This window comes from Lontra canadensis, unplaced genomic scaffold (assembly GCF_010015895.1).
Source record: "Lontra canadensis isolate GAN:19392208 unplaced genomic scaffold, GSC_riverotter_1.0 scaffold7, whole genome shotgun sequence".
NCBI classification, from domain to species: domain Eukaryota; kingdom Metazoa; phylum Chordata; class Mammalia; order Carnivora; family Mustelidae; genus Lontra; species Lontra canadensis.
In genome coordinates, this window is record NW_022631001.1 from 32,285,326 (window position 1) to 32,305,310 (window position 19,985).

Below are 19,985 nucleotides of genomic sequence, written 5' to 3' on the forward strand. Positions count from 1 at the left end.
ACTCTCAACCCATTCTTAAAAAACAACCAACCCCCCCCCAAAACTAATAGACTTTAAAAATTTTTTTATTTAAATTCAATTTAAAGAAAATTTTTTAAAGGTTTTATTTATTTATTTATTTATTTATTTGAGAAAGAGAGGGAGAGCATAGAGGGAAAGTGAGAGGGAGAAGCACACTCCCTGCTGAGCAGGGAGCCAGATATGGGACTTGATGCCAGGACCCTGAGATCCTGACCTGAGCAGAAGACAGCCGCTTAACTGACTGAGCCATCCAGCCACCCTATTTAAATTCAATTTAGTTAACATATAGTATAGTATTAGTTTCAGGGGTAGAATTTAGTGATTCGTCAGTTGTATATAATACCGAGTGCTCAATACCTCAAGTGCTCTCCTTAATGCCCATCACACAGTTACTCCATCCCCCCACCCACTTCCCCTCTAGCAACCCTGTTTGTTTCCTGTAGTTAAGAGTGTCTTATGGTTTGCCTCCTCTGTTTTCATCTTATTTTATTTTTCCTCCCCTTCCTCTGTGTTCATCTGTTTTGATTCTTAAATTCAACATGAGTAAAATCATATGGTATTTGTCTTTCTCTAACTTATTTCATTTGGCATAATACTCTCTAGTTCCATCTACGTGGTTGCAAATGGCAAGATTTCATTCTTTTCAATGGCTGAATGATATTTCATTATATACACCATAGCTTCTTCATTCATCGTCTGTGGATGGACATCTGGGTTCTTTCCATGTTTTGACTATTATGGACATTGCTGCTATAAAAATTGGGGTACATGTGCCCCTTCAAATTGTTATTTTTGTATTCTTTGGATAAATACCTAGTAGTGCAGCTGCTGGGTCTAGGTAGTTCCATTTTTAACTTTTTGGGGAACCTCTGTACTGTTTTCCAGAGTGACTGTACCAGTTTGCATTTAAGCCATTCTAATAGGTCCTTCAGGCTTCCTGGCTTTTGGCCTCTGTGTTGTGACTTAATACAAATCACATTTCCATGACCCCTGCCCCTCTCCCACCCTGTCTCACAGGAGGAAACAGAAAGCAGAAAGATCTGCGCTCTGAAGAGAACCAACAAAACTAATAATAACGACATTTACTGAGCCTTTACTGTGCGTCGCATACTGGCATAAGCACTTAAAATGCCGTATTTCATTGAGTCCTAGCAATAGCTTATGAGATAGTATTATCCAATATCCCCCATTTAACCCGCTAATAACTGAGACCTCCTAACTGGTCTCCTGAATGTTCCTTGGTTCCCTTCCAATCCATTGTTCTTTGCTGCCAGAGTAACCTTTTCAAACTACAAGCATGATCATCTCACCTCTCAGTTTAGAGCATCACAAAAAATTTCATATTGCTCTTAAGATTCACATTCCTTTTTTTAAAGAATTATTTATTTATTTTACAGAGAGATACACAGTAAGAGAGGGAACACAAGCAGAGGGAGTGGGAAAGGGAGAAGCAGGCTCCTCACTGAGCAGGGAGCCAGATCCAGGGCTGGATCCCAGGACCCCGGGATCTTGACCTGAGCCAAAGGCAGACACTTAATGGCTGACCCACCTTAGTGTCCCAAAGATTCACATTCTTGTGTGGTCTATCCCCATGTGTCTCTCCAGTCTGTACTTCAGCCTCACGAGTCTTCTTCCAGTTCCTTGGAGGAGCCATTCTTGCCATATGGCATACCTTGAATATCCTGTTCTCTGTGCATGGAATGTCCCTTCTACCCTGTTCAGTAAACAGACCTCAGCTCCATTATCATTTATTTAGGAAAGCCTTCTCTGACCTCCCAGAGTGGGTGAATTTTCCCTAAATATAAGCTCTGCAACTCTCCTGGACGTTTTACTTTTCTCGGTGGTAATGGTGGGGGTGTTATGGGTTGTTTGATTCATATTTATCTCCTTCCCTAACTATAAGCTCTAACAAGGCAATTGAGTCTTGTTTTTTGCTTACCATTAACTCCTTAGCACAGCACATAGAAGGTGGTCAATAAATACTAGTGTAAGCATAGCAAGAAGTTAAGGTCTGGCCCAAGGAAGGCAAGTGGTACAGCTGGAATTTTAAACCCAGACTGTCTGCCCCCAGAACCTGTGCTGGACTTCGCAGACCTGGAAGGACGGGGTTGCACTTCATGAACCTGCTCCTTGTCCTCCATTCCTATCTCCAATGGCTGCCCTAGTTTCACAGCTCACAGACTGCTTGTGGGAAAATAAATCCAGAAGGCTGCTCACCTGGCTTCAAGAAAGCCCGCACCCCTGAGCCCCATTCATGGAGGGCAGGATCTCTTGGGAGAGACAGGCAAGAAGGAGGTGGCATTGTAGCTCACCTTCCAGTCCCTTGGCACGCTTCCAGCAGTGAACAACAGTGGCTGCCCTGGCCCCTTCTGTCGTGTTGCCTGGCTTTCTGCCTGGTCACTCCTCCAGGCAAGTCTTGCCCAGGGAACAGTGAAAGACAGCCTTGCTTTGTCTCTCTAGGACAGGTACCTCTGAGCTCAGTGGCAACGCATCAAGGCGGGCCCAACAGCTCCAGCCCCTGGGGCTTACCCTGGGACAGCTACTTTCCTCTGGGAGGCAGCCAGGCAGGCAGATTCCAGCTCCCCTCTCCTCAGGCAATTCAACTCAGTCTTACAGCCTTTTTCCTGAGGATGACCCAATGGAAGAAAGGGGCTCTTTTTATAGCAAGATTCCCCCCTCCCTCTGGGAACACCAGAAAGCTGAATGTCTCTGAATGAACTGAATTTGTCCATATCAAGTGTTGCTGAAAAGTAAACAGGGCTTTGACTGGAGCTAGGGATCTTTGTGAATGCAGAGCCCTTTGCTGTAGTGGGATTTGTGTTTCTGCAACTGGATCTGTGGCCAAATCACAATTGGTCCCCTTATCTCTTGGAGATCTTTGTTAGCCAGACTGATATCATCAGCACGGGTCCATGTGGTGAGGCTAGCCTGCACATACGAGTTTCTGCAGACTCCAGCCTGGCCGCTCCATTTGAGAAGCCTCACCTCTACTCAGTTTATCCCATTTGCCCAAAGAATATGAGAAAGTCACTTCCTGCCTCTAAGCCTCAGCTTCCATATCTATAAAATGGATGCCGTGAGATTGCATATAAAATTGGGCTTTGTGAACTCCAGAGGGCTTTACCATCAGAGAAGATCATTATTATGATCTATTATTAATTCTCCATAAAGCCAACCTTCCCTGCCTTATTGACCTATCTTGGAAGAAGTATCATATAGTTGTTAAAAGCACAAGTTTTGTTGGAGTTTGACACACTAGGCTTGAGTCCCTGCTCTGCCACTTACCAGCTGTGTGACTAGTAAGTTTACTTCACCGCTGTGTTTTCGTTCCTCATCTAGAAAATGATGCCAGTAACACATCTACTTCTTAGGGCTGCTGTGAGGATTAAATAAAATAATACACATAACACACGGTGGTGCATAGAAAGGGCTCAGCAGAAGGTAGCTACCATCATCAGTGCTTGAGACAGACTCGGGAGAACCTGTAGGCTGCTGAGTCTCGGAGTAGGCCCTCGCCTATGCCTGCTACAAGGCTTTCTACGAAACTCCAGGCAATGCGAGTGAGACCTGAGTGCCTTATCCCATCTCTGGAGCCAAGGCCTCCCAAAGCAGGGGCTGGCCAGCCTCTGGATTCTGGATTTTCCATGTCATGTGGTTTCTATACTAAAGTTCTCTTCATCCTGCCTTGGCTGTTGTAGATGATCAGTCCTTGAAAATTGTTCTAGTCAAGCTAATTCTGTTTCAATCAGGATTTTATTTGTGATGTTCATATGATAAGTGACAGAAGCCCTGTCGAAATTTTCTTAAACAGAAGTGTAAACTTTTTTGGTTCCATTATCTAAAAGTGCAGGGATTTCAGGCATGACTGGATCCAAGGGCTCAAATGACATAACCAGTATAGGCACCGAGGTGATGCCACCGTAGGCAGGCTCTTCCTGTCTCTTGACTGTCAACAGCTCCCAGCTTATAATCTATTCTCCCAACACCCCTCCTTTGGGTCTTCAGCTAACAAGGAGACCTCTGAGCATGGATACACGAGTGCTAGGGCCAGGAGGCCAGAATAGAAGAAAAGAACAGAGGGGAAGAGAGATTGTCAAGGAGTTCTTATCCCTCTCCTCACCTTCCCACCCACACAGATTTTGCTCTGACTGCCCTTGGGCACCCTTGGAAGTAATGGCCCTGCCCAGATCCCCCTTTGCTCACCACCCCCATCCTTATAGCTGCAGAGTCTGCTTTCTTCTCTGGTGCCCTCCCCACCACCTCATCTCCCTCTGTCAGGAAGATTGTTTAAACAGCTGTGCACTGCAGGTACCATATGAGTGCCAGGATCTCTGGCTACACAGAGCCCATGACTTGGCGCCCAGCTCCGAAGATTGTGTCTACCTTGGCAGGTTAAAGCAAAGACGAGATATTTCTGTCTTCTTCCTTCGGAGTGATTCCCAGCATCACCGAAGCCTCATAAAACAGGGCTGATGGCAGCCCTGCTGGTGTTTTCCAAAGTTGGCTGAGTATTTTGGATTCATTCCTGTTAGCAATGATTTTGTTTCATTTCTTGGGATAAGGACAGGCTGTGACCTCAAATCAGACAGCAAAGAGGAGAGAAAGAAGGGGGGAAAATCCAGTATCTGAAGCAAGAGAACCTGGGGGACAGAGGGGAGACTAGGCTTGGCTTTGAATCTGGCTCTGCCTCTTGCTCACTGTGGGACCTTAGCCAGATTACTGCAGTTCTTGGAGCCTCAGTTTACCCATCTGGCAGGGCTCTGTGTGGTTTAAATAAAATAACATGTAAAGCACAGGGCTGGGCACAAATTGAGCTCTCAATAAATATGACTCCTCTCCTCATTTCATTCTTCTCTCCAAGATAGTAGAGAACTTGGAGAAAGACCAGCCCTCCAGAGGCCAATGGAGAGCTCTTCAGACTGGAAACAGACCTCTGAAGATGGCAAGCCTCTCAGAGGGCACTAGGCCTGACCTTCCTGCTCCCAGCCAAAGGCAAGAAAGCCTGCAGGCAGCTCACACTGGTTACCTCCGTCTGCCTCAAGCACATGGAGGGCTCTACTGCCTTCTAACTTGGGGTGTGATATGCTGCTTGGGTGTGACAGTGGGAGGTCAGTGGCCCGTGCTGGGCAAGCCTTAGGCCAGATGGGGCAAATAGCAGCTGAGAGGCGAAGCACCCTTTGGAACATGGGTAGGCACTTGGGTGTGCGGACATCTACACACCACAAACGCTCACACAACATTCTCTCTGACCTGTTTTCATACAGCTCTGCACTGCCCAGCAAGAAAAGTCTTTTGTGATTATTTGCAAACTTCTTATTTGGAAACGATTTCAAACTTACAAGAAGTTGCAAAGACAAAAACAATCCAGATCCTTTAACCAGATTATTAACAATTTATTCCATCTGCTGTATCATTTGCTTTTCCCCAACACACAGCACGCTCACATTTTTTTCTGAACCATCTGAGGATGAGTTACCTGTATTATAACCCTTCACCGCTAATACTTCATTGTGTATTTTCTAAGAATAGGGAGCTTTCTCTTACACAACCAGTGTATAGATAGAAATTTCATAAATTTACATTGATACAAAGCTTTTATCTAAACTACTGTTCACGTTTCAGTTTTGTCAGTTGGCCCAATAGTGTCCTTTATGACATATTCCTCCAATACAGGACCCAGGCTAGAGTCCGATATTATATTTGGTTGTTGTGTTTCTTTAGTCTCCTTTCATCTGGAACATTTCCCCAGCTTTGTCTTTTATGACATTGATTTTTTTCTAGTTCTTGGTTTATTTTTATTTTTTAAATTTAAATTTAATTAACATACAGTGTATTATTAGTTTCAGAGGTAGAGGTCAGCAATTCATCAGTCTTATATATTACCCAGTGTTCATTACATTATGTGCCTTCCTTAATGCCCATCACTCAGTACCCCCTCCTCCCACCCACCTCTCTTCCAGCAACCCTCAGTTTGTTTCCTATGATTAAGAGTCTCTTATGGTTTGTCTTCCTCTCTGGTTTCATCTTGTATTATTTTTCCCTCCCTTCCCCTATGATCTTCTGTTTTGTTTCTTAAATTCCACATATGAGTGAGAACATATAATTATCATATGATTATCATATGATAATTATCAAATTACCATATGATAATTTCTCTGATTGACTTATTTTGCTCTGCATAATACCCTCTAGTTCCATCCATGTTGTTACAAATAGCAAGGTTTCATTTTTTTGATAGCTGAGTAGTCTTCCAGTGTGTATATATACCACATCGTTATTCATCTGTCAGTGGACATCTGGGCTCTTTCCATAGTTTGGCTATTGTGGACATTGCTGCTATAAACATTAGGGTACAGAAGTCCCTTCAGATTGCTACACTTGTATCTTTGGGGTGAATACCCAGTAGCGCAATTGCTGGGTCATAGGGTATCTCTATTTTTTTTATTAACATATAATGTGTTATTTGTTTCAGGGGTACAGGTCTGTGATTCATCAGTCTTACACAATTCACAGCCCTCACCATAGCACATACCCTTCCCAATGTCCATCATCCAGCCACCCCATCTGTCCCACCCCCCACCAGCAACCCTCAGTTTGTTTCCTGAGATTGAGTCTCTTATGGTTTGTCTCCCTCTCTGGTTTCATCTTGTTTCATTTTTCCCTTCCTTCCCCTATGATCCTCTGTCTTATTTCTCAAATGCCTCATATCAGATCATATGATAATTGTCTTTCTCTGATTGACATTTCGCTCAGCATAATACCCTCTAGTTCCATCCATATCATCACAAATGGCAAGATTTCATTTTTTGATGTCTGCCTAATATTCCATTATATATACACATATATGTATATATGTATATATATATGTATACACACACACACTATATCTTCTTTATCCATTCATCTTTTGATAGACATCTAGACTCTTCCCATAGTTTGGCTATTGTGGACATTGCTGCTATGAACATTGGGGTGCATATGGTCCTTCTTTTACTACATTTGTATCTTTGTAAATACCTAGGAGTGCAATTGCTGGGTTGTAGGACGGCTCTATTTTCAACTCTTTGAGGAACCTCCATACTGTCTTCCAGAGTGGCTGCACCAGCCGGCATTCCCAACTGCATTCCCACACAACAGGTCTCCTCATCCTCACCAACACCTGTCATTTCCTGACTTGTTAATTTTAGCCATTCTGACTGGTGTGAAGTGGTATCTCACTGTGGTTTTGATTTGTATTTCCCTGATGTCGAGCATTTTTTCTTGTGTCTGTTGGTCATTTGGATGTCGTCTTTGTCAAAATGTCTGTTGATGTCTTCTGCCCATTTCTTGATTGGATTATTTGTTCTTTGGGTGTTGAGTTTGAGAAGTTATTTATAGATTTTGGATACTAGCCCTTTATCTGGTATGATATTGACATTTTGAAGAACATAGTCTTTCATATTTTAGGGAAAAATGTTTTATTACGATAGAATTCACATACCATACAATTCACCCACTTAAAACTTCACAATTCAATGCTTTTTAATATATTCACAGAACTTTGAAAATATCACTGTGTCAAATTTTAGAGCATTTTTGTCCCCCCAAAAGACACTATGTACCATTTCCTCCCAAACTCTCCAATCCCAGGCAGCCTGTAATATCTAGGTTCTGTCTTTATGGATTGGCCTATTTTGTCTGTTTCAGTTAACCAGGATCATACACGACTGGCTTCTTTCACTTAGTGTAATGTTTTCAAGGTTCATCTGTGTTACAGAATTTCATTTCTTTTCATGGCCAAATCATATTCCATTATTTGGAATAATACTCTTTCCAGTATTATCATATTTTGTTTACCCATTCATCAGTTGATAGACTTTCGAGTCATTCTAACTTTTGGCTGTCGTGATGATTACTGCTGCTGTGAGCTTTCGTGTAATAAGTTCTTATGAAGACGTATGTTTTCATTTCTCTCAGAGTGGAACTGCTGGGTCATATGGTAACTCTATGTTTAACCTTTTGAGGAATGAACAGACTTTTCCAACGTGGTTGCATTTTACAATCCCAGCAGTGTGTGAGGGTACCAGTGTCTCCTCATCCCTGCCAACACTGGTTATTATCTGACTCTTTAACTAGAGCTCTCTTAGTGGGTGTGAAATAGTGTCTCATTTTGGTTAGATCTGAATTTCCCTGATGGCTGACGATGCTGAGCATATTTTCCTATGCTTCTTGGCCATTTGTTTATCTTCTTCAGAAAAATATCTTTCATGTCCTTTCCTCACTTCTAGGTTACTTGTCTTTTTATTATTGAGCTGCAAGAGTTCTTTAAATATTCTAGCTACAAGTCTCTTGTAAATTTGTACAATTTTTACATGATTTGTAAAAATTTTTCCCCATTCATGGGTTGCCTTTTCACTTTTCTGATGGTGTTCTTTGGAATACAAAAGATTTGAATTTCATTAGTGTACCAGTTATTTTTCAGCTTCATTCCCTTTTTTAAAAAGTGAAATATTCCTCACTTTTTTGTATCTGAAGTTTCCCTATATTGAGGATAAGTTTTTGCATTCTTGGCCTGAGTACTGTATAGAAGATATTATGCTGGGACACCTGGGTGACTGAGTAGGTTAAGCAGCTGCCTTTGGCTCAGGTAATGATCCCGGGGTCCTAGGAGTGAGTCCCACATCGGGGTACTTGCTCGGCAGGGAGCCTGCTTCTCTGTCTGCCACTCCCCCTGCTTGTGTTCTCTCTCTAGCAAATAAATAAATGAAATCTTAAAAAAAAAAAAAAGTGTTATTTTTTTTCAGGGTATATGGAACCATGCATGTGATGTCCTTATGTCCTTTACTGGAGTTGATAATTCTGATAATCTGATCAGGGTATTGCCTGATTTCTCTTCTGTATAATTATTAGATTTTTTCTTCCCCATTCATGATTTTTCAAAAGATGAAATTCTTTCTTTTCTAAGCTATCTACACTCTATAGCCCATTTGAGTTCAGTGCTCTCCAAGGCATGTGCAGCATGGTGGACAGACCCTGTGACCTCATGTCTCATCCGGGACTTTGTCCCACTGACTGTGAGGGCTCATGCAGATTCCTCACGGTTTCCTTAAACCCCTCTGGCTAAGTGAATCTCTTTGTAGGCTTTATTTGTCTACAACCCTAAGTACTGCCTCTCTGGAGTCAGAAGTGGACTTTGCCATGTTGGAACATCAAACTTGAGATAAACATTTCTGGAGAATGTGTTATTCTGGCCTCAGTAAGATGTGCTGATGTCCTTACACATCAGGGCCTTTAGGTTGAAAATAAGAAAAGATGAAGGATTGACAGGCCTGTGTGAGTATGTTTGTGTGTGTGTGTGTGTGTGTGTGCGCGCGCGCGCGCGCACGCACACGTGCTATTCCTGACCTGAAAGTTTTATAGGATTGGAAAAGTGCATTTTACTTTCTCTGCTCAGGAAGATAAGGGTTTTCAGAGGTCTTGTGTGAGAACCCAGATCAGGCATTGTGGCCTTTCTTTCCTGCTTCAAGCTCTAATTCATCTGTTCCTAGAACACATCCCACCAGAAAGCCTATGACTAAAGGACTTTCGGTGTCACTGAAATAGGAGAGACCAGCAGAGTGTAAACCCATTAACAAATAGATCTTGGATTTAGGCTGACCCTTGGGGTGGCTGCAAGGCCCAGGACAACCTCATCCAGGAGACTGACAGCAGACATCCCTACCCATCATGTCTCCTGAGGTGGGTGTGGTCCTTAGCCAGAGAGTTGCTTGTGGACTCGACTTAAATCCTTTCTCCTGGCACTGACAGGGCTGGAGCTCTAGGGCCCCGGGTCCCTCTGTCCACCCACTAAGTTAAGTGTCTCCTGACTCAGGGAGGCACTCTGAGCTCTGACCGTCCCATCCCCTCCTCTTTCCTGTCAGTGTTTCTTGCCTTATCTTTTGAATATTAAAATAAACCCAGGAGACGTCAAAAAATGTATCTTGGATTTAACTTCTCAAGTCTGAAGAAGTGGAAGAGAATAACGGTGATGATAATAGTTAACATTTATTGAGCCCTTACTCCATTCCAGGCAGTGTTCCAAGAATTCTCCATGAGAAACTCATTTAATCCTCACAACAACCCTATCCAGTCAGTTTATGTACCATATGAGGAAACTGAGGCACAGAAAGGTTAAAATGACTTGTGCAAGGTCACACAACTATGATGTGGCAGAGCTGGGATACAAATCCAGGTATCACAGAGGACATAAGGAGAATCTTGGAGAAGATGAGCATCACAAAACATACTCGTAGAGAAATCTTTCACAAGACAGACAGAGAGAATGCATTCTTAGCAAAGTACATTAGGAATTCTGGGAGGCAGATATTGGATGACTGATGCTGCTTGAGTCACCTCAGCTCCTCGTTGGAAGCCCCGAGTGAGGGTTTAACAAACCTCTGATACTTGCTCCCAGATCACCTCAAACTCCAGCTTTGGTACCTGTGTGGCTGCCAAAGCCTGCCTTCCTCAAACCAAGTCACCTGGATCTAACGTCAGGGTTCTGGGCACATGTTCTTGCTTGGCCACCATTACCGTCTTGTCGTATCATCCACAGCTGTGTATGGTGGACAGGTGCCATGCACACACATTGGCAGTGTGTCCCAAGACCAGTTTGTGGTCACACAGCAAGACGGCCACAAGGCTGCAGAGGGCTGAGCACAACAGGCCTGGCCAGGGTTCACCACAAACTCCTACTCCAACTGCCACAGTCTTGCTGGTTGTGGTCACATCAGTAACATACTGTCCTGCCTGCAGCTTCAGTTCCATTTCCTGCTCAACAGCTATTAATTTTTCTTGAATCACAAAGTGTGCATAATAAGGCAAAGCCAGCACCAAAGCTCAGATTTTTTTTAAAGATTTTATTTATTTACTTGACAGAGAGAGAGCACGGAAGCAGGGGTAATGGCAGAGGGAGAGGGAGAAGCAGACTCCCTACTGAGCAAGGAGCCCATTGCGGGGCTTGAGCCCAGGACCCTGAGATCATGACCTGACCCAAAGGCAGATGTTTAACCGACTGATCCACCCAGATGCCCCACAAAGCTCAGATCTGAGGTAGGTTTATATTTCTGCTTTTTGCACTGTGGAGGGAAAAGACAGAAAACACCAAACTGTGTCTCAAAGTTATCCCTCAATTATAGGATAAACTATAGGATCAGAGGGTGGTCCCAGTCAGGGGCTGTGGTAGCTCATGAAACTATGTGTGCTGAAATACTTCACAATATTACAGTTTGGGGACTCTCCCCCCTCATTCTTTCAACTCCTTTTCCCTCCTGTCTCAGCAATATAGAGCCAATCTAGCATGGTGCCTAGACCATTACAATGAATGAATGAATGTACAGGCTGGGGGTGTGTGTATGGGTGGGTGTGTTTGGACATGATTCAGAGCACTGTTGATAGTCTGAAAAGACCCAAATCAAGGCCATCCCACTTGGTCATTAGTCATTAGGCCAGGCAGAGAGAAGGAAAAGGTCTAAACAGATACGTTCTGAGGGCTGTACTGAACAACATGCAATCAATCAATTGTCAAACCACAGCCCTGGTCCACAAATCTCACTAGTAACATTCCCCCTTAAATTGCCCTCATTTAAGCTCGGAGAGGACAGAGACACACGTCTACTCCACCTTACAGCCACTAGGTGGCACCTGTCCCAGAAATTGCAAAACCGCTTGTTCACAGCTGGAGCTCTGGTCAGCCTGGGGTGAGAGGAAATGTCAAGTGCTTGCTGGGTGGGTCGAGGAGCTTGCCAGGGCCTGTGCTGCCAGCATAGGTTTGAGGAGCCAGTGAGTACCCCAGGAGAGGCCTGGATTGATGACTGTAACGATGAGCTCACCCCACCTAAAATAGCAACTCCTTCTCACCACCTACTCATCCTGTATCATTTTGCCCTTTACCTTCTTTAAGCAGTTATCACACTTGACTTTACAATTTGTTTATTTTCTGCCTCCCTTCCTAAGAACATAAACTCCACAAGAGCAAAGACTTTATTTTGCTCACTATAGCCCCACCTGTCCCTATGGTACCTAGCGCTTTGTAAGCCCTCAAGAAATATGTTGGATAAATGACCAAGTGAGTGAACACATAACAAAGAACTATTAGTAACCAAGGTCTGTGGTTGCACTCCCCTGAGATACTCTGAAACCCAAATAATGCTAAGTTATTATCATTGTTTGCAGCAGATGAATTTGTGTCCCTTTTATTCAGCTAAGGCAACCTGGATGAGAATTAGAGCGGTTTCATTTTTCTAAATCTATTTTGATTCTACTGTGTTCGCTAGAAAGTGATCCCTGCTGAGTAGTTCGGTTTTTTGGCTGTCCGTCACAGGAGCAGCCTTGCTGGGCCATCAGACCCCTGAGGATGGTCTCCTGCAGGCAGATCAGGACTGCCTGAAGGGAGAAGGAAGCAGGGAACCACAAATACTCAGGAAACTCAAGCTGCGTTCACAGTCCCCTAGAGTAGAAGATGCCACAGAAAGGAAGCCTCACCAAGGCTTCTAATTTCCTGTGGATGGGGCTCTCGTGGCTACATCTAGGACCTGGATTCGGAGGATGGCTTGCCTACCAAGAAGGCCATAGCCAGGCCAAGCCTCCCTGAACTTGGTGAGGAACTGCTTTACTCTTCATCTAATCCATTTGCCTCCCAAATACTGGCTAAGAGTGACAAAGACTGGGGTAAGGCTGTCAGGACCCATCCTGCCATGAAAAAGGAAGCAAAGATGCTGACAGCCCTGGTAAGAGGCATCCCTTCCGGACTGAGGAGAGGACTGAGGCTGGGCTTGGTGTGGGTGCCCGGATTTCCCGGTGCCCAGGCCCACCAGCTGTTGTAGCCTGCAGTAGGCAAGAGCTCTCGTGCTCTCCCCATGAAGATCTGCCCAAGGGCAAGTGAGTCCGTGCCTTGTGCTGGGCAGCCACGATCTTTCCCAAATTACCACAGGACAATTTTAAGATCACCTGCGAACCTAAATCCAGTGAATGCCTCAAGAAAACACACTTAACAGCTCAGAGAATGATTCAGAGGAAGCAATTTTCCACAGTGAAGATAATGATCTGGTAGTGTGAAAAGGCAAACACTCTTTTATTAGCATTGGAAACTCAAGGGAAACGTTGCTAAATCCATAAATGCAGCACTTGAGTAAATGGCTCAGGAACAATATCCACAGCTGAAAAGGAGGACTTGTGCAGATTCCAGTTCCACTCAGACTCTTCCCACAGAACTAGCTCCCTCGGAGGGCAGGGGAAACAGCTCTGACCTCTTCCCATTGACTGAACAATCAGATCCTCCAGTCCCGGTCCTATGCCCACACAGGGAAACCCAGAATGTAGAGTGCCCTGGTCTTCTTTATGTCCATACTTTGCCCAGGTGTCCTCAACCTCATGTCTCATGTCTTTATTCTATGACATATTCCAGCGCTGACCTCTTCTGGGACTTCATAAAATCAGTTGCCTATCTGAACTCTGGAGTTTGGATTCCTAAACAGGTACCTCATACTTGAAATGGCTCATCTCCTCCAGCTACCAGTTGCTCAGGCAACTAGGAGGTCTCCTTGGTGGCTGCTTCTCCCTTCCCCTCCATCCAGTTCTCATGCAAGTTCTCGACTCTGCCCTAAAACAGGTCCAGAAACTTTCTCTCATCTCCACTCCACACCCTTAACCCAGACCACCTCATCTCCCACCAGGATGGCAGCCTGGTTGGTTGCGAAAGTTGGCTGATGGCTCTCTGCCTCCCTGCCTTTTTCTGAAATCTATTCACACAGTAACCAGAACTATCTTTTTAAAACATAAATCAGCTTGTCCCACTCCTTTGCCCCAACCCCTCTGAAAGCTTTACAACATACCGAGAATGAAACCCAAGCCTCTTGTTCTAGATTCCAAAGCCTGATGTGCTCTGGCCCCTGTCCACTTCCCTCACCTCATCTCATCCCACTGCCTTCTCACTGGACAGTGACTACACACATATACACACACGGGCTCCTGCCTGCCAGCCTTTGCACTTGGCCTTCCTCTACCTGGAGCCCTCGTCCCCCTGCCTGTCCCAAGCCTGGTTCCCTCCGGCCGTTTTCAGGTTGAAATGTCATTTCCCCAGAGCAGCCCTCTACAACCCGTAATTCTAAAGTAGCAACGCAGTCATCTGTCTTGTTAACCTACCACATAACACAATGCTAGCTGATACTTTCTGTGGTGATTTATTTGTTCACTGGCCACCTAAAATATAAGTTCCACAAGAGCAAGGACCCTGTCTGTCTTGTCACTGTGCATCCCTAGGGCCTAGAACAGGGCCTGGCACAGAGCAGACATTTAATAAATCTTTATTGACTTATAGGTAGCAACTGTAGCCACAAGCAGCCAGTCTTCCATAGCATCTCTTAGGGTGGTTGGTGGGGATAGAGAGGGTGCTTAGGAAGGGCCTCAGTTGCTCACACTTATACTAGGAGCATAGCTCTGGTTGGCAGGCCTGCTCCTGGAGGGGGCCTCCTTCCAACCCCCAATGCATTTCCATCCCTGGCCTTCCTATGACACCCGCAATACAGAACCATACAGTCAAGAACACAAAGTTACCAACGTGCTTGGACAGGGTGGCACGGTTCCGCTCACCCCACCCCACATCGGGCAGGTCACTGACCCTGGTCGTATTACATTTCAACTTTCATTTTATGATTAGACTCAGAAATGTAGGCAAAGTTCTGCAATGACAAACTCTAAGTGCTTATTTTGATGATTATTTTTTAAAATGAAGATGTTTCAATTTTTGAAAAGAAATTTGGAAATGGGTACTTAGGACCCATCCAAATAAAAAAGAAAAGTTTGATTAGAGGTTGTTGTTTTTTTTTTTTAATCAATGTTATGGATAGGTTAAAAAAAAACAGGTGAAACGTGAGCTCAACAATAATGAAATAGTCTTTGTTTGATTTAGAAATATTTGTTAACTATTCTTGAGTACTTTGGTGTTGAGAGTTGTGTGTCCAGAGTTAGTCTGTTACTGAAGTAACAACGCCATAGTTGTTTGTTCTCAGTCCCCTTGGGAATGGCAGCTTGTTTGATAGGATTTTTTTTTAAATTCACTGTAATAAGATTTTTACTTACGGATTTAAATTTGTAAAAATTAACTGGTATTGAAAATGCCAGATTCTGTGGGAGAAAATGACTGTGAAGCCCCACTGTGCTGACCCAATGTTGACCGCAGTACCTGGAGAGCGGGATTTGTGTAGCTGCCTCTGGCAGTGGTGTGATGGTTAAGAGAAACTCCGGGTTTGTGATGCAGTACTTCTCCTAACTGTAGGTGATTCTCACCCACCAAGGAGATCATGTCCGCCCTGAACTCTCCAGGCCCTAACACGGTGCCAAGCAGGGTGCCAGAAGGACAGCTGAAGGTGCTAAAACCAGCACTGTGCATTTGCCACCGAGCTGAAGCTGGCCACAAGGAAGGCCGTCCCTAGAGCTATAGGATTATGTCTCTGGAAGTGCTTAGTTTTTATCTTTTTATTACTAATTCTTTCTGTTTTAAGTACTTTTTCAAATGATCACTGCTTAGAACCCAAGTTCCTGTCATCTAATGTAGGTCACACAGGCTGGAGAAGGCCACAGGGAAACGGAATCCTCCCAGGTCTTAGGTGAGGCCTGGTGCCTGGAGCACTCTCCCTTCTTCCCTCTCTCCCTTCCTCCCTTCCTGCTGTGCCTGGTCACAGCCTCGGTGCAGAGGGCTCCCTTAGGGAGGGCCGGGCAGGAGGAAGCTGAAGTTTTAGCCAAAGCAGCCCCTTTTGTGGCCTCCTTTCCACCACGGCCCCCTTGAGGAGGAGTGAGAAGCAGGAGGGACTGGTGAGTCTTGCCTGAGCTAACTAGAGTCCCGCTCAGCCAGCCCTTGATGCATCTGAGACCTCTGCCCACAGCAGTGAGAGGTGGTGGGACTCACTGCCATTCTCAGTCCATATCCACAATGCTGGCAAAGAAAAACCAAGTTCAATTTACCAAAATATCTGTATTATCTATAAAAATTGAACTCTAATGAGTCACTGCTACGGGAGGCAGCAATTTCCAACTATGTTGGCTGCAGAGGCAGACAGCTGTGTCCCACCAGCCCACAGGCAAAACGTGGCACCGAGGGTCCTGTGGGCAGGCTCACTTGTAAGGCCTCAAGAACCTGGACACTTTGGAACGCAGCAATCGGATGAAGGATCTTGGAAACATCTCCCGGGATTCCTGGGCTGTGTACTTGAAATAGTTCTGGGGGTGGGCCAGGACGTCAAACAGAGCCTTGATCAGTTTCTTATCCTAAAAAGAACAGAAGTTCTGTTGCTGGGCCAAAATACTTAAACATTCCAGCATTTTGCCAATGGAACTATAATGGGTCCAGTGTTGGACAGTAGGTTGATTAGCTGAGGAACACTTTGGGAAAATTGTTTCTTCTGATTTTTATCTTTTCTCCAGTTTTTATCTTCCCTGATTTTCTACAGAAAAAGGTATTATTTTTATAAAGGAAAAGTGAATATATTAAAAAAAAAAAGTTTTCTTTTTCTAAACCAGATGAGCCACAACACTGGGATTTTAAGAGTACTTACAGGGTTAGTGATGTGGCAAGTGTTTGATGATTACTTATAAGTATCTAAATTTGGTGAACCTTAGGCTTGAAGGATAAACAAGGAGCCAAACATCTTCAACCATCTGGAGAGTGAACATGGAAACATGATCTGCTTCCGGCTTATGATCAGCAAATTTCCCACTCTTCCTCCACACATTTCCAAATGTAAACAAATACAACTTCATTTGGCAACACTGAGGACAGCCACCTGATTTTTTTTTTTTAATTAAGTCTAGTGAAGATATAAAACTGACCTCAGCCCAGAGCAGTCTTCGTGCTGACAGGTGGCCAAATGCAGCAAGAGGAAAAGCTTCCTCCAGCGGCGCTGGGAGCTCCACGGGTGCCAGGTGACTGCGGTGTCCACCAGGGCTATGTACTCACCTTCAGTATTTCCTGATGGTTTTCAGAGGCGTAGAGCCTGCCATCTCGAACTATGTCTTCAATGAGCTCCTGGTAGTCCTCTGTTGGAACACAGGACATAACTGACATTCAGAGGGTTTTGTTATTTCCAAACTCATTCTTTCCTTCATTTTAAAATAAGGTTCTGAGGAATGCCCCTTCTGTAGCTGTTATCTGAACAATGACCACTGTGATACTGAGAAGGTGAGCAGAAGAGAACTTCCACAGACGCCCACCATCATAGCCTCACACCTACCAGCCTCTGCACCCATCTCTTCTGTTCCATCTTCCCTCAGAGGAACTGTCTATGCAACCCGGTCAAGGCCCTTCCTCCACTTTATCCACCGACTCCATCTTCTCTCACAAAGGCAAGGACATTGGTTCAATAATTCTGCCCTTTCTTCCCTACACAATGACATTCTTTCGCCTGACCAGGCATTCCCATCAGCACATAAATGTGCTATTATGTCTCTAATCCAGAAAAAGTCCTTCCCCCTTGACCTCATTTCTCCTTCCAGCTTCTATCCTACATTTCTGCCCCCTTTATTGCAAAACTCCTCAAAAGAATTGTCAACACTTCTTCTCTCCAGTCATTCCTCCTCCCGGATCCACTTCCTCATTCAGTTCCAGGATAAGACACTCTGATTTTCCTCCTCCCCCACTGGTTGCTTTGTCTGAGGCTCCTTTGCTTTTCTTCCTCTTCTCTCTGACCTCTTACTGTAGGAGGGACCCAGGGCTCAGTGCTTGGGTCTCATCTCTTCTGTCTACACTCACTCCCTGCTGGCCTCCTCCAGGCTTGTGGCTTTTCTCTGCTCTGCTTCTCTGCCTTCTGTCCTCCTCCCTTTCTTCTCTCTGCCCTCATATTGTGCAAAACAATTGAGCTTCTTACCCACCAAGGAAGACTCTTTTTTATGTTGTTGTTTTTTTTTTTTTTTTGGATGGGGGTGGGGAGAATTTGGCTGGCTGGAGAAGGAAGAAAGCTACGTTCATTTTCTTATTAATAATTTTTGGTCCTGACGTATACATTAAATGCAGTGTATATCACATAAGCTGTCTCCGAGTCTAAACCCCCACCTTTCAAAGTCTAGCCTATTTCCTACAGTCATAATTCAAGCCAGGCATATGCAAAACACAATCTTTTCCAAATCCCAGGCTGAAAAGAATGCCTCTTTGTATGCATATCATGTGCAGCAAAACCAAACAAATCATAAGAACATCACTGGAATTGTGTGGGAAGAGTTCTTGAAAAAGTTTCTCCTAGTCAAGTGATGGTAAATGGAAACTCGTTAGCTCTTCTTAACTATTGTATAGTTCTCATAATGGCTAATTGAATACATGTACAACCCCACTGGTACCCTATGCGTGTGGTCTCTTCTTTCTTAGTCTTTTATTTTAATGAGTATAAAATATGAGGAAGGGGACTTGTTTTTCTCGAATTCTTTGGCTGCAGAGCGTCTTCCTGGGTGAACCAGCTCCTTTGGGTGATGGGTGTTCACCCAAAGGAACACCAGCTGCTGTGCTGTGTTCAGGTGTAAGAGAGAGTGGAAGAGCTGTTGGCCACTACACCAATGCTTCCAGACTGCTGTCAAAAAAATCTTCAAACGGTTCTCTCCACTCTTAAGAACTACCATGTTTCGTCACTTGCTACAACTGTCATGAGAAAAGCAGTTGGGAGTTGTAGGTAAGAACTCGGGCCCTGGAGTCCCAAAGACCTCAGCAGTGTTGTCCTCCTGCGACCTCAGGCCGGTAGTCTACATTAATCTCTAAGCCTGAGTGGCCTTGTCTGTAGACCCAGCCATGAATCGTGTCTACTTCACGGGCGATCGTGAGGAATGTGCTGTGTCAGAGGCACTTAGCACATGCCTGGTACTCAGTACACATACTCAGTGCATGTCAGCCACGACTACAACTCTCCCTGTCCTCCAGGGGTCAGTGAGCCAGTCTGTAGCAGCCTCCCCTGCCTCCCCCCTTTAAAGATGTGTTTATTTATTTGAGAGAGAGAATAAACAGGACCGGGAGAGGGAGCCAGAACCCTCAAGCCAACTCCCTGCTCAGCAAGGAGGCCAACGTGGGGCTCAACCCCAGGACCCCAAGATCATGACCGGAGCCAAAATCATGAGTCAGCCACTTGCTGACTGAGTTACCCAGGTGCCCCAGCACCTGCCCCTTCTAAATGTGATTTCTATTCTTCTGGGCTTGGAAATCAGGTATCAAACTTGTCTGAAATACGTGTTTTAAAAAAAAAAAAAAAAAGACTAAATAAGCTCTGAGTGAAGACCTGCAACAGTTTTCAACCATTTTCTTCTGTGACGTGTAAGACATGTTCTCCTGGGCCTAACCGGGGTGACGTTGTAGCTCAAGCTACAACTCTATATTTCAGAAAATGAGAAAAACATTACCATGTTTTCATGTGTCAGAAAGGTAGAGTTGAGAACAGTCAGACTAAAATATGTGAGCTTTAGTGATATTTATTCTAGAGTCTCTGTGTCTTTTTTGGTTCCCTCACTGATTCCAGGGAAGGGAGGTTGTTGGCTGGCTGCTCTCGGGCAGATGAGGTGCTCTGTCTCGCTCAGCAGAACCACGTGGGGGGAACTGCCGTCCACCCAGGAGTCTGGCCCCAAGAGCCCCTGTCTTGAGGGTTTGACATGGTTTCAGGCACAGAGTGATAATCCTGGCTTTTGTAACATGTTAGAAACAAACTATGTGAAATGCTTTTATAAAATCCATAGAACAATATCTTTCCAAAACACCTACTTTTGACACTTGCTGCCTAAAAGCCTTCCGCACTGCACTCCAGGCTCCTCATCAGCTAACTCCACACCCTTCTTATCTCGTCTCTCCCTGCTAAGCCCCATGCACCTGACCAACTGACCCAGTCGGGCTATTAATCAGTCCCTGCACAAATGAGGTACTCTGTCCTGCAGCTTGTATCATTCTCTCTTCCTAATGTTCTTCTTCCCATTATAAAAACAAAAAC

General features: G+C 44.7%; 1 protein-coding gene across 3 annotated transcripts in view; it reads right to left on the reverse strand.

Moving 5' to 3' along the window:
• Positions 1 to 15,989: 15,989 nt before the first annotated feature.
• Positions 15,990 to 19,985, reverse strand: part of SCUBE2 (signal peptide, CUB domain and EGF like domain containing 2) — a 66,876-nt gene continuing 62,880 nt past the window's right edge. For all 3 annotated transcript variants that reach the window (XM_032853432.1, XM_032853430.1, XM_032853433.1), the window contains 2 exons: positions 16,991 to 17,070; positions 15,990 to 16,302 (listed from right to left, as the gene is read on the reverse strand). In XM_032853432.1, coding sequence (XP_032709323.1) covers positions 16,150 to 16,302; positions 16,991 to 17,070 — 233 coding nt within the window. In that variant the 3' untranslated portion in view covers positions 15,990 to 16,149. The remainder of the gene's footprint in view (positions 16,303 to 16,990; positions 17,071 to 19,985) is intronic.